This window comes from Microtus pennsylvanicus, chromosome 14, assembly GCF_037038515.1.
Source record: "Microtus pennsylvanicus isolate mMicPen1 chromosome 14, mMicPen1.hap1, whole genome shotgun sequence".
Classification (NCBI taxonomy): Eukaryota; Metazoa; Chordata; class Mammalia; order Rodentia; family Cricetidae; genus Microtus; species Microtus pennsylvanicus.
Genome location: NC_134592.1, coordinates 45,628,545 through 45,642,065, shown reverse-complemented (window position 1 = coordinate 45,642,065; position 13,521 = coordinate 45,628,545). Strand labels below are relative to the sequence as shown.

Below are 13,521 nucleotides of genomic sequence, written 5' to 3'. Positions count from 1 at the left end.
GGCAGGCAGATCTCTGTGAGTTCGAGGCCAGCCTGGTCTACATAGAAAATTCTAGCATAGGCTCCAAACCTACACAGAGAAACACTGTTTCGAAAAACAAAACATGAAAATGATTTCTTTCTTTCTTTTTTGGTTTTTCGCGACAGGGTTTCTCTGTAGATTTGGAGTCTGTCTTGCAACTAGCTCTTGTAGATCACGCCGACCTTGAACTCACAGAGAAGTGCCTGCCTCTGCCTCCTGAGTCCTGGAATTAAAGGCATGTGCTATCACCACTCAGCTGAAAATGATTTTTTTTATTGAACTCTACATTTTTCTCTGCTCCCGTCCCTGCCTCTCCCCTCCCCTTCAACCCTCTCTCACATGGTTCCCATGCTCCCAATTTACTCAGGAGATCTTGTCTTTTTCTACTTCCCATGTAGATTAGATCCATGTATGTCTCTCTTAGGGTCCTCATTGTTGCCTAGGCTCTCTGGGATTGTGATTTGTAGGCTGGTTTTCTTTGCTTTATGTTGAAAAACCACTTAGGAGTGAGTACATATGATAACTGTCTTGCTGGGTCTGGGTTACCTCACTCAATACGATGTTTTCTAGCTCCATTCATTTGCCTGCAAATTTCGAGATGCTGTTTTTTTTTTATGCTCTGTACTCCATTGTGTAAATGTACCACATTTTCCTTATCCATTCTTTGGTCAAGAGTCTGGTTATGACAAACAATGCTGCTATGAACATAGTTGAGCACATGTCCTTGTAGCACTATTGAGCACATATTATAACTGTAATTCTTGCTCGATACGTGTTTTGTTATATGTAATTTTACTATGCTAAAGTTAAAACTTTCCTTTTTTAGATTTATTTATTATATGTACAGTATGTACTGTGTGCTATAAGAGGGTACCAGATCTCATTACAGATGGTTGTGAGCCCCAGATGTTTGTGAGCCAACATGTGGTTGCTGGGATTTGAACTCAGGACCTCTGAAAGAGCAGCCAATGCTCTTAACCTCTGAGCTATCTCTCCAGCCACAAAAACTTTCCTTTTTTCTTTAAACAGAAAAGGGGAAATGGTGTGGGAGGTCCTTCTGTATATGTGTTGCTTTATTGATTAATGAATAAAGAAGCTTCCTTGGCATGTGGTAGGGCAGAGTAGAGCTAGGTGGGGAAAACTAAACTGAATGCTGGGAGAAAGAAGGCGAAGTCAAGGAGAAGGCATGGAGCAACCAGAGAAGAAAGACATGTTGCTAGATGGAACCTTGCCGGTAGGCCACAAGCCTCATGGTAAAATATAAAATAATAGAAACGGGTTAACCAAAGATATAAAAACTAGGTAGCCATACTCTTAAGTGACTGGCCAAACAGTATTGCAAATAATATCTTTTCTGTGTGATTATTTTGGGGCTGAGCAGCCAGGAATGTACTAACAGCCTCCGACAACACTCCAGAGAATTGACAGCGACTGGGGCACTCATTTCATAAATACTGGTGTGCAGAACAGGCCTGGGGACAACCAGCTCCAATGGTACTTCCACCTACCTTGCAGCCCTACAGGGCCTGGGTAAATTGAAAATAAAAATGTGTTGCTAAAACAGCAGTTACAAAAAAATGATTGAAGATACCCTGCAAGGGTAGGGCACTCACACAAGTCATAGATAATAAACAAAGGAAAATAGCAGTGTTAGTCCTGGCTTACCACCTTATGAGTTGTTTGCCAAGGAGGTACCTGAGGTCACCCAAACAGTGCGGACTGTTGCCACTGCTATTGGTTGCTCACCATATTTAGACAGTGTGATGACTATACTTGGTTGTCAACGTGACCACGTCTGAGATTAACTAAAATCCAAAAAGTGGAGGGCACCTGTGAGGGACTTTTTTTTAAAATCTCAGTTTGAAGTAGGAAGATTCACTTCTAGACTGGATTTTGAGGCGAGCTGACACATCTTTAATCTGGCCGCACCTTCTGGCCTATATGAGGACAAGGAAGAAGGAGGCTTTTGCTCTTTGTCCTTTGGAGCCTTTGACAGGCCCCCCCCCCATAGGTGAGTCACAGAGGAGACCTTCGGGATTTCAGAGCAAGGCTCTGTCATCATCTGCAGACAACTATTCTCCCTTTGAAAGACAGCTCTTGGCCTGCTATTGGGCTTTAGTGGAAACTGAAGTTTGACAATGGCCACCAAGCTACCATGTGCACTGAGCCCCTCATGAGCTCCGTGTTATCAGTCCAACACGTCATAAAGTAGGACATGCACAGCAGCTGCCTATTATCAGATGCAAGTGGTACATATGAAATTGTGCAGGATCCGGCGGTTCTATACTTGAGCAGGTCCTGGAGGCACAAGCAGTTACGTGAAAAAGTTGCCCCAGTGTCTCTCATTCCAGTGCCTTCTGCTGCCTGGTATATACCTTTAGCCTCACAGGAGATTCCCTAGGATCAACTGATTGAGGAAGTCTGGGGCCTGGTTTACTGATGGTTCTATACATGATGCAGGCACCACCCAGAGGTGGACAGCTGCAATATTACAGCCCTTTCCTGGGACAACCCTGAAGACACCAGTGTAGGAAAATCTTCACGATGAACAGAACTTCAGGCAGTACACACGGTATTACAGTTTGTTCAGAAGGAGAAGTGGCCATATGTGCGATTGTTCGCTGATTCATGGGCTGTAACCAATGGGTTAGCTGGATAGTCAGGGACTTGGAGAGATCATAATTGGAAAATTGGTGAGAAAGACATCTGGGGAAGAAATATGTGGATAGATCTCTCCAGATGGGTGGAGGATGTGAAGATGCTTGCGTGTCGTGTAAACGCTCGTCAAAAGGTGACTGCAGTAGAGAAGCAAAGAGTGGATGGCTCATTCTGTGGACAGTCAGTCTCTTTCCCCAGCAATTCCATCACGGCCCACTGGGCCCATGAACAAAGGGGCCATCTTGGCAGAGATGGGATCAACCACATGGACTTCCACTCACCAAGGCTGACCTGACTACAGCTCCTTCTGGGTGCTAGATCTGCCAATAGCAGAGATCAACACTGAGCCTTAGATACGGGGCCATTCCTCAGGGTGACCGTTAACAGCCACGTCCTCCATGGAAAAAGCAATGCTTTGTCCTTACTGGAGTAGATACTTATTCTGGTTATAGATTTGCCTTTCCTGCACATAATGCTTCTGTCAAAACCACCATCCTTGGACCTACAGCATGCCTTATCCACAGTCAGTATTCCACACAGTACTGCTTCTGACCAAGGAAGTCACTTCACAGCCAGAGAAATGTAACAGTGAGCCCACAGTCATGGGATTCACTGGTCTTACCATGTCCCCTACCATCCTAAAGCAGCTGGCCTGAAAGAAAGATGGGATGGCCTTTTGAAGACACAGTTACAGAACCAATTAGGTGGCAGCATGGAAGACTGGGGTAGGATTCTCTAGAAGGCAGCACAGGCTTTGAATCAGAGTCTAGTATATGGTAGAGTTTCTTCCATAGCCAGGATCCATGGGTTCAGAAATCAAGGGGGTGGAAAAGGGAAGAGTTCCACTTACTGACACTTCCAGTGAACCCCTAGAAAAACTTTTGCTTCCTGTTTCTGCAAGCTTAAGTTTTGTTGACTTAGGAGTTTTGGTTTCAGAGGAGGGAGCGCTCCAGCCAGGAGCCACGACAAACATTCCATTGAACTGGAAGCTCAGACTTCTCTCTGGCCACTTTGGGCTCCCAATGCTCTTTTTTTTCTTTCTTTTTTTTTTTATAATTTTTTAACGATTTATTTAACTTCATTTTTATGTGCATTGGTGTGAAGGTGTCAGATCTTATGGAACTGCATTTTCAGACAGTTGTGAGCTGCCATGTGGGTGCTGGGAATTGAACCCAGGTCCTCTGGAAGAGCAGTCAGTACTCTTAACCACTGAGCCATCTCTCCAGCCCCCTGTTCCCAATGCTCTTAAACCAGCAGTCTAAGAAGGGAATAACAGTGTTTGTCAGGAGGGGCGAATGATCCAGATTGCCATGGGGAAATTGGATTACTTCTCCACAATGCAGGTAAGAAAGATTACGTCGGGAGTGCAGAAGATCCTTTAAGGCATCTCTTGGTGCTACCGTGTCCCGTGATTAAAGTTAATGGGAAACTAAAGCAGCCTCCTCCAGGCAGGGCACAGGCACGTCTGGAATGAAGAGATGGGTCACTCCTCCAGGTAAAGAGCCGAGACCTGCTGAGGTTCTTGCCAAGGAAATACAGAATGGGTAGTAAAGGAAGTTCTAAATACCAGCTGAGGCCATGTGACCAGCTACAGAAACAAAGATTATACTTCACATGAATGTTTCTGTTGTATTTTGGTGAGAATGCATTTGTACAGATATTTGTGTTTTCTTTCTTCAGTTTCTTTATCATGTGATATAATGTAAATTAAGAGACGATCAATGGTTATGATACTTAAGTTTGAGACATTAAAAGAATGTCTCTCAAGGGACATTGCCACCTATTCTAAATTTATCATACATTTGTGGTTATCTAAGGGATAAGTATATATGTTGGGTGTAATTATGACCTGGTTAAATAGATGATGTGTTTGTGATTGTATGTGGGTGTTATGACCTGGTTATTGTTTTCATTTGGAAATTAATTATGATACAAGAAGGTGATTGTCTGTCAGGTTGGCAAGGGGTGGGCTGTGACGGCTATTCTTGGTTGTCTACTGGACTGCATCTGGAATTAACTAAAAATCCAAAAGTGGAGGGCACACCTGTGAGGGACTTTTGCTTAATTTGACATGGGTAGATCCACTTTCTTTATCTTCGAATACAGGGTTTCTCTGTCAGCCCTGGCTGTCCAGGAACTCACTGTGTAGACCAGAATGGCCTTGCACTCAGATCCGCCTGCCTCCGACTCCAGAGTGTTGGGATTAAAGGTACATGCCACCATAGCCGGGCTTGCTAGACCCACTTCTCAGATGGATTTTGAGTCAGGAAGACATTCACCTTTAATCCAGATCTTGAGGTGGGAAGAACTAGGAAAGTTAGCCCCGGAGCGAGGAAGGGCCAGTTCAGTCCCATATCCAAGGCATGTGGGCCATGCCTTCTGCTGGAAGCCTTCCATAAATGAACATGAAAGAAGGAAGCTTTTGATTTTTGCCTGTTTGCCCTTTTCTTGCCAGCACATCCATTCCTTCACTGGCACTGGCGTTAGAGCCTACTTCTAAGTCTCCAGGGTCCCAGCACATACAGAAGACCAGCTGAGACAGTCAACCTTGTGGACGGAGCACCTGCTGGGTTCTTGGACTTCCGGTTCACAGCCAGCCATTGTTGGATTAGTTTTAAATCATTTTAATAAACCCCCTACCTATATAGAGATTTATTCTATAATTTCTGTTACTCTAGAGAGCCCTAATACAGATAGATGCCAAAGACATCAATCACATACCACATGCTTTGGTGAAAAGACACAGAGAAATCGATATCGGACTGAACTGGTCCTCCTCCCTCCAGGCTAGCTTTCATAGTTCTGGAAGGCACTAATCAGGCTGCTTAGGGGAAAATTGTAACCAATGGTCCCACTTGGCTGGGGATTCTGGGAGCTACAGTATCAACAGGCCTGATGTGCCCATTGGTGAAACTGTTACTGTTACAACCAATTATTTTCTGATTGGATTCATGGACCTCATAAGAGAGAATTGGTGGCTGGTTCTGTAAACCGGGTCAAAAGCCCGTGGCTGGGGAAACCATAGACTTTCTGGAAGGCTGCTAAGTGATATGTATCTGTCTAATTGCCCAACCATAGTACAGCTGTCATCTTGGTCAACGAAGTTTCTGTTACTGCAGAGACTCAACCGGTAGAGGTGTTTCTGAATGCCCAGCCCGAATGGTACAGCCTATCCAAGTCTCAGGGGACAACCTGGAAGAGGGAGGTGGAAGGATGGTAAGAGGTAGACCATTGTAGAAAGCGATCAGCACTGATTGTGGGGGGAGGAGGGGCTCCCTGCCACCAGTGGATTTGTAGACAGTTGACAGGTGCGAGGGAAGTAAGGTTCACGAGCTCCCATCCTCCGGCTTTTGTACGCAGTTAACAGTTGCTTGGCAGAGACATTTTTTTATTCAGTGATATAGGCCATGCTCTTGTAACTGTAATTAAACTCATTAGTTCATCAATCGAGACTTGGACAGATTTGTTTCCTCGGTCTATTGAACAGAAGGTTGTTCTTCTCACCAGAAAAAGTTTATGCAAGTGGGGAAAGCAAGATACAGAGCCGGGCAGACAATAATGCTCTCTTCTGGGTTAAGGGGAATTGTGCCTGTGTTCACACACGTTACCACAAAGAAACACTAGAAAGTATCACTCGGTGCCTCAGGCGCCAATGCTTTCTACTGTGATTAGCACTAGAGTAAGTACACGTGAAGGAAAAAAAAAAAGAAAAAAAACCCATAAGCACTCAGACACTACAAAAGCAAAAACCTCAGATGTGATTTCCAACCTATAGCCGGACGTTGTAGTGTGGGCACGCTGGAGGCTGAGGCAGGAGGATTGACGGAGTACTGCCAGAACTACAAAAAAAGTGGAGAGGATACATGTCAATGAGCTGGCCCAGGTGAGGTTCATTAAGCCCAGCACCTGGCCCAAGTGCAGGAAAATAGCAAGCTCACTTCACAAATGAACATCATGGAGCTGGAGAGGAAGGGCTGAGGGGACCCAAGTTGGATTCCCAGCACCCACATAGAGGTTCACAACCATAACGCTAGGCCCACGATGTACATGATCCACAGACATACACATAAAATAATTTTTAAAAATAAATGAACGTCACGAGAAGGAAGTGAAGAAACGGTTCCAGATGACTAAAGACCTAAGAAGTCCAGACAGTGGCTGCAGAGAGGCTCAGGTAGAGGAGCGAGATGTGTCTAAGGAGCTTTCCTGGGAGCATCCTGCCCCTCCCAACCCCCTCCATCCCCCTCCCCTCCTCCCCCCTCCCCCCGCCGCACCCGGCGGCCGCGCAGCCGCGCAGCTCTCCCGGTTCCGCCTCCGCCAATCTGGACCCTCCTCGCGATCCGTTCGTGCGTGCAAGCGGGCGCCGAGCTGGCTGGGCCGCGGAGGGCGGATGGCGGACTCGCAGGCCTTCTGCGTGGCCGAGGAGCGCAGCGGCCACTGCGCCGTGGTGGACGGACACTTCCTCTACGTGTGGGGGGGCTACGTGGTAAGGGGAAGGGGCGGGCGCGCCGGGGCGGCGCGGGAGCGGCGGCTGGGGGATGACTGCCGGCACCGCGGCACCCCCAGCGGCTTCCAGGAGGCTCGCCTGCGCAGCGCACCCCACTCGCCGCGGGCCGCCCGTGGTCTCCCCGGCTCCCCAAACCACCCAACCGGGGTCCCGGGGTGCGTGCCTCCTCCAGCCTCCGTGGCGCAGGACTGGAGAAGACCCCAGGACGCTGTGCTGTGTTTTACTGTCTTTCTGTTGCCACGGTGCGACTCAAAATACCCAAGTCACCAAGCAGTTAAATGTATCAGCTATTTTTAGTGGCATTTCTTTGCTAATTAAGTACTTATGTAGTCTCAAAAATAGATTTGTATTCGCAACACCGCACACGGAATTCTGTGGTTGAAAATTCGTATTGCCATGGCTGTTGGAATGTGAGTTTGTTTTGTTTCTATGATCGGAGGATGATAGCAAGGATTATCGAATTGGAAAAATAATTCAGGTTATCCACGCCAACCCCGTTCGTTTACGGATTAGAAAATAAGCCCCACGGAAGCCCTACTGGAAATAGACGCTACATCTTCTGGCTTTTCTATACCTTTATATGACAGACCTGTAACCCGAGTGACTCACAATGAAATAAAGTGCATAATGTGTGTGTTAAGAATTCTCAGGTCCAAGTGGGTTTTTGTTGTTGTTTTGTGTGTTTATTCCTAATGTAGTGCAGTATCAGAAAAAAAAATCAGAATTAGTTTTTGAGAGTCCCTAGGAACTCTCAATCTTAACCAATGGGATCATAGATTATGGTCTAATCTGTATAGCCAACAAGTCTCCATTTTATTTTAATATTTTTAGATTTATGTACATGAATGTTTTGCCTGTATGTATGTCTTTGCGTCTTGTGTGTGCTTGCTGTCCGTGTAGGTCTGAAGAGGGTGTTGGATACCTGGAACTGGCATTACAGATGGTTGTGAGCCGCCACGTGGGTACTGGGAATCCAATCCAAGGTCTCTGCAAGAGCAGCCAGGGCTCTTAACCACCGAGCCATCTCCCTAGCCCCAAATCTCCATTTTATAAAGAAAGGCATTGACCCTTTGATGGTTATATGACACCAGGGACTGCTTTCTGGAGCCTTGTTTTATTAATTTAATTAACTGAGACATCTCAACACTGCAGCTCAAACAGGCTGGCCTAGAATTTCCTGTGTAGCCCAGGTTGGCTCCAGAGTTCGGGCTAGCTTCCTGTTTTTGCCTCCCAGTGTTCAAACTTACAGGCAGGAGTGACCACAACTAGCTCTCCCATTGTTTTTGGCTTTATCTGTTTTTGTTTGCTTGTTTGTTTTGTTTTGAAACTGGTCTCAGGTACCACCCTGGAGCTCCTGATCCTCCACCTTCCACCTCCTGAGTGTTGGGATTACTAGTGGTCCTTTCCTGGCCTGGCTTCATAACACATGATAATGGCTGTATGCACATATTACATATACAAATGATGGCTGTGTGCACATGAAGTTTTTAAATAATGTTTTTAAAGATCTACCACTTGGAGATATAGACTTGCTAAATTTTATATGCTGTGTTATTATCGGGTTGTCTTGATAATGGTATAAGGTAAATGGAAAAAATTAAAATAATAATCTTTCCAGCCAGCTTGTGTAGCAGCATACCTGTAAGGCCTGAAGTTGGGAGGCAGAAGCAGGAGAAGCAGGAGCTGAAGGGCCTTCTCTGCTAGATTGTGAGTTCAAGGGTAGCCTGGACTACAAGACCTTGCCTCAAAAATAATAGTAATCTTCAAATATCTCATCTTTATATGGATTCACCTTAACTCCATAAATGCAAAAGACCAGTGTGGAATTCTTTGGCGTTATAAAGGAAATGTTGGAATGTTTTAAATTTTTATTTTACTCTTGAAAATTGTTATCAGTAAGAGTCCAGTTCTCCAGAATATTTCAAAGAGCAGAGGCACTACACACACAACCCTGAAAAATACAACTCAGATTAAGTACTGGGTCTATTCCTTTCTAAACCCCAGGAGTCAGCAGCAGTGTGGTAATACCTCAGGTATAAGTGGGGGGAATCAGCAGTGTGGTAAGGTTTCAGGTGTAAGTGGGAGGGGGAAGTCATCATCAGTGCAGTAACGCCTCAGGTATAAGTGGACGGGGAATAAAAGTAGGAAGCCAAAAAGACCGCATGCCTTATCTCCAGAAAATGCAGTATTCTTTCATCAACTGTCCTAGAAGGACCTTTGGAGCAGGAGACGGCTGAAAGGTCCAGGCAGCTGGAGGTATTCCAGCAGTCGGTGGTTAGGAATATGGTTGGCGTCGTCTGTTTTATATTCCAGTTTTCCTCGTTAATGCAAGCGGTGCCTGTGTGGAAGCTGACAGATGCGCTGCCTGAAAACAGATAGCTGTCCAAGGTGCTTCTTGCTTGAGTAATGAAGAGCAATGGAACTGAAGCTGGTCTCACGAGGCCAGTGCAGGTCGGGCTAGGATACTCTTGTTCTCTGCTCCCCTGTGCCTTTCCCAGTTTGTTGGCGTCCACACAGGCTGTCAATGCAGCTGGCAGGGCCGTGAAATGTGGGCGGTTTCCGAGATCGTGAAGGAAGAGTCATTGTCTGTCCATAGATGGTGGATCTTCTCTCGGGACCTCAATCAGGCACTTATATTTCTTAACAGGACTGATAAGGATGAGTTTTTCTCTGAACTACTAGAAAATTTAATCTATAAATATGATAATCTTGCCTGTTATGTATGGAAGATCCGTTTAGAAAATGTTTGAGGGGGTGAAGGGAGGAGGACTTTGGCGCCAGAGACTAAAGTGTGTCGGCGCGCTAAAGCAATCAGTGCCACAGGCTGGGAGAGAGATCGCACGGAGAGTCAGGCTATGCAACTGTTTTTGTTTTGTTTGTAAAAGCAGCATTTTAAATCTGGATAACTAGTTATACAATAAATGCTTCTTCTAAGATAGCTAGAGGAAAATTCCATCAGAGCCTTAGGACTGACAATTAAACAGGAAAACAGAACTTCGCTGTGGGGGAAGGAAGAGGACTATTTTAAAATTCTGGGTCGAGAAAAGAAAATCTGAGTTGAAAAAATTGGCAGTTCAAAGTTTTTAAAATAGCTTTTATAAAAGCACCGTGAAATGAGAACCCTAATCCCAAATGAGGAAATATGTGTAATGTATATGGTAGACTCAAGTCCTACAAAAACCAAGAGCAGTTGGTAAGTGAGTTTCAAAGAAGTGGAGGACGCAGGAGGTAGAGTCCTGGGTTGGGTTGGGAAGATGGCCGTGTGGTCCCCGCTGCAATCCCAGCGCTGCAGAGGTGAGGCAGAGGGAGCAGGTGTGCAGCTCACCCCTGGGTGAGCTAATAGGGAGCTAATAACCAGTCTGGGCCAGACTCTGTCAAAGAAGAAGATTTGAAAAGGTAGAAATAAAATAGTAAAAACATAAAAGTCCATTACCTACCTGTAGAGTAGATATGATCAATATCTTGAATTTCTTCTTTGACACTATCACGCATACATCTATAAGCAGTATAGTATTTGATCTGAGAATTTAATTATAGCATATTTTCCCTTTTAGGTTTATGTTTTTTTTTTGTTTTTTTGTTTTTTTTTTTTTTTTTGGTTTATGCTTTGCTTTTCTAGACAGGGTTTCTCTGTGTAGCCCTGGCTGTCCTAGAACTCACTTTGTAGACCAGACAAGCCTTGAACTCACAGAGATTCATCTGCCTCTGTATCCTGAGTGTTGGAATCAAAGGCTTGTGCCACCACCTCGAGACACATGTTTTTTAAAATCAGTTTTAATTGTTCTTTTTAAAAATTGCTATGTGTATGTATGTATATGGCTGCTGTGTGTGGGAGTACCTACAGAGGCCAGAAGAGGGCGCCAGATGCCCTGAAGTAGGAATAGCAAGTTGTGAGCCACTCAAGTGCCCGACTTGCATGCTGGGATCTGAACGGTCATCCTCTGGAAGAGCAGCAAATACTGTGTATGTTTGTATGTATGTACGAATGTAGGAATTTAGAGACAGGGTTTCTCTGAGGTCCTGGCTATCCTGGAACTCTCTCTGTGGACCAGGTTGACCTCAAACTCAAAGATCCACCTGCCTCTGCCTCCGAGTGCGGGGATTAAACCTAGAGATTTAGCTGTCCACTGCCATCACCACTAGCACCACCCCACCTCACCCCCTCTTAGTCCTCTTATTTATTATCCATTCCATTTCTTCAGGACCTGTGCTACAACTTCGCTAAATATCACCAAATAGTTCTCAAGTACACTGCAAGCCACGGTCCGTTACTGAAGTGTATCCTATGCAGTGTTGCGCTGTGTAAGTTCGCTGTTCCTCAGCTAGTCCACTTTTGGTGACTGTTGTTGTTGTTCACTGCTGTAATGAGCAGCGGCAGCGAGCACCCTTACGTTGTCTATCACACATGCACAGGGCGTGTTCATTCTCTAGGGCCTGTACCAAAGACTTGTCAGGCAAACTGAATTGGAGATTTCAGACTGTTGACAAAATATTTGTATTAATTTGCATTTCCACCAGCCTCCTCATTCTTCCACATCCTAAACAACATTTGCTACCATCTGCCCTTAATTTTTCTGCCAACACAATGAGGGTGACATGGTATTTCATTGCTCAGATTAATGATGTTTGCCGTGTGTGTGTGTGTGTGTGTGTGTGTGTGTGTGTGTGCGCGCGTGTAGAAGTGCAGGGACGTGTACTGTGGTGCATATGTGGAGGTCAAAGGACAACTTTGTGGAATTGGTTCTCTCCTTCCCTTTGTTTCGCCATGCTGCCTGCTGCTGCTGCAGATTCCAGGCGAGCTGGTGCTCGTTTCTGGGTGATTCTCCTGTCTCTGCCCCATATCTGGGGCGCTGAACCAAGGTTCCCAGGCTTGTGTGGTAAGTGCTTTTACCCACAGAACCAGCTTGGTGGTCAAGGTATCAGTTTGTTTTTATAACTTTGTGATCTATTTGTGTTTTCTCTTTTGTGAAAATACTGGTCTATGCATTTTTCTGTTGGGTTGTGTTTTTTTTTTAAAGATTTACATGAATTCTTTCAGTGTATAGTTATATGAATTGAAAATGCTGGGCCAGGGAGATGGTTCAGCAGGTAAGGGTACTTAGTGTCAAATCTGATGACCTCAGATGGATCCCTGGGACCCACGCTGTGGAAAGAGAGAACCAACACCCATTTGTGTCTTCTGATCTCCACATGGGTACTATGGCGCACACACACTAAACGTAAAAGAAAAGGAAAAGCCTCGCACACTGGAGACGTGGCTCAGTGCTTAAGAACACTGACTGCTCTGGAGGACTGGGATTCATTTCCCAGTGCCCGCAAGGTCGCTCACAATCTTCTGTAATTCCAGGCCCAAGGGATCCAACACCCTCTTCAGACCTCCTCAGCTATGTGGTGTGCAGACACACACACACACACACACACACACACACACACAAAAGCACTTACACATTTAAAAATAAATACAAATTGAAAAGAAAATGTCAGTTTGAAGTTTGTTTTTGTACTTTCTCAATAGTTCTTTCTTTGGCCAAAAGTTTTATATAATATTTTCTAATATAATTTTAATTCCAGCCCTTTTCTCAGTGCTCTGTGTTTTCTGTATCTTGTGCCCATTATTATTTTCTAAACATTTTAGTTTGCCTTTCATGTTCAAATCTTTCTTTAGTTGATTTTTGCTGTTGGTCTGGTTTAGTGTAAGGGATTTTGTATCTATCTATCTATCTATCTATCTATCTATCTATCTATCTATCTATCTATCTAATCTACCTACCTACCTACCTAAACTATTCGATGTAGCACAAGTAATAAAAACCCAGAGACAGATATTGGGGTTCAAAGCTGAAGATCAGAAAAGCAAAGCAACCCACAACTAGAGAGACCTTTTACCTCAGACCAAAAGGGTGAGATCATGTCTCCACAAATCCTCAGACTCCACACTCCTGTGAGTTCCTGTCACCTCCCTAATGATGGGATTAAAGGTGTGAGCCCCCAACACCTGGATCTGTTTCTAGATTGATCTTGTGTAGCCCAGGGAAGCCTTGAACTCACAAGAGATCATTCTGCCTCTGTCTCCTGAGTCCTGGGATTAAAGGTGTGTGCCACCACCCCCTGACCTCTAGTGACTTAGCTTTGCATTCTGATCTTCAGGCAAGCTTTATTTATTAAAATACAAATAAAATATCACTACATACATATGTCCCCTTTTCCACTCTAAAAATTGTTGTTGGTGACATCTTTCTCCCTTAGATAATCTTGTCAGAGGTTTATCAACCTTTTGAATAATAAGCTCAATTTACTGGATCCTTTATACTTTATTTTTCTGTTATTAGTATCTA

General features: G+C 44.9%; 1 protein-coding gene across 4 annotated transcripts in view; it reads left to right on the top strand.

Moving 5' to 3' along the window:
• Positions 1-6,989: 6,989 nt before the first annotated feature.
• Klhdc1 (kelch domain containing 1) overlaps positions 6,990-13,521 on the top strand; it is a 35,081-nt gene continuing 28,549 nt past the window's right edge. For 2 of the 4 annotated variants that reach the window (XM_075947944.1, XM_075947941.1), the window contains exon 1: positions 6,991-7,165. In XM_075947944.1, coding sequence (XP_075804059.1) covers positions 7,070-7,165 — 96 coding nt within the window. In that variant the 5' untranslated portion in view covers positions 6,991-7,069. Of the gene's footprint in view, positions 7,166-13,521 lie in introns of all 4 variants that reach the window. The other 2 variants (XM_075947943.1, XM_075947942.1) reach the window with 2 other exon arrangements.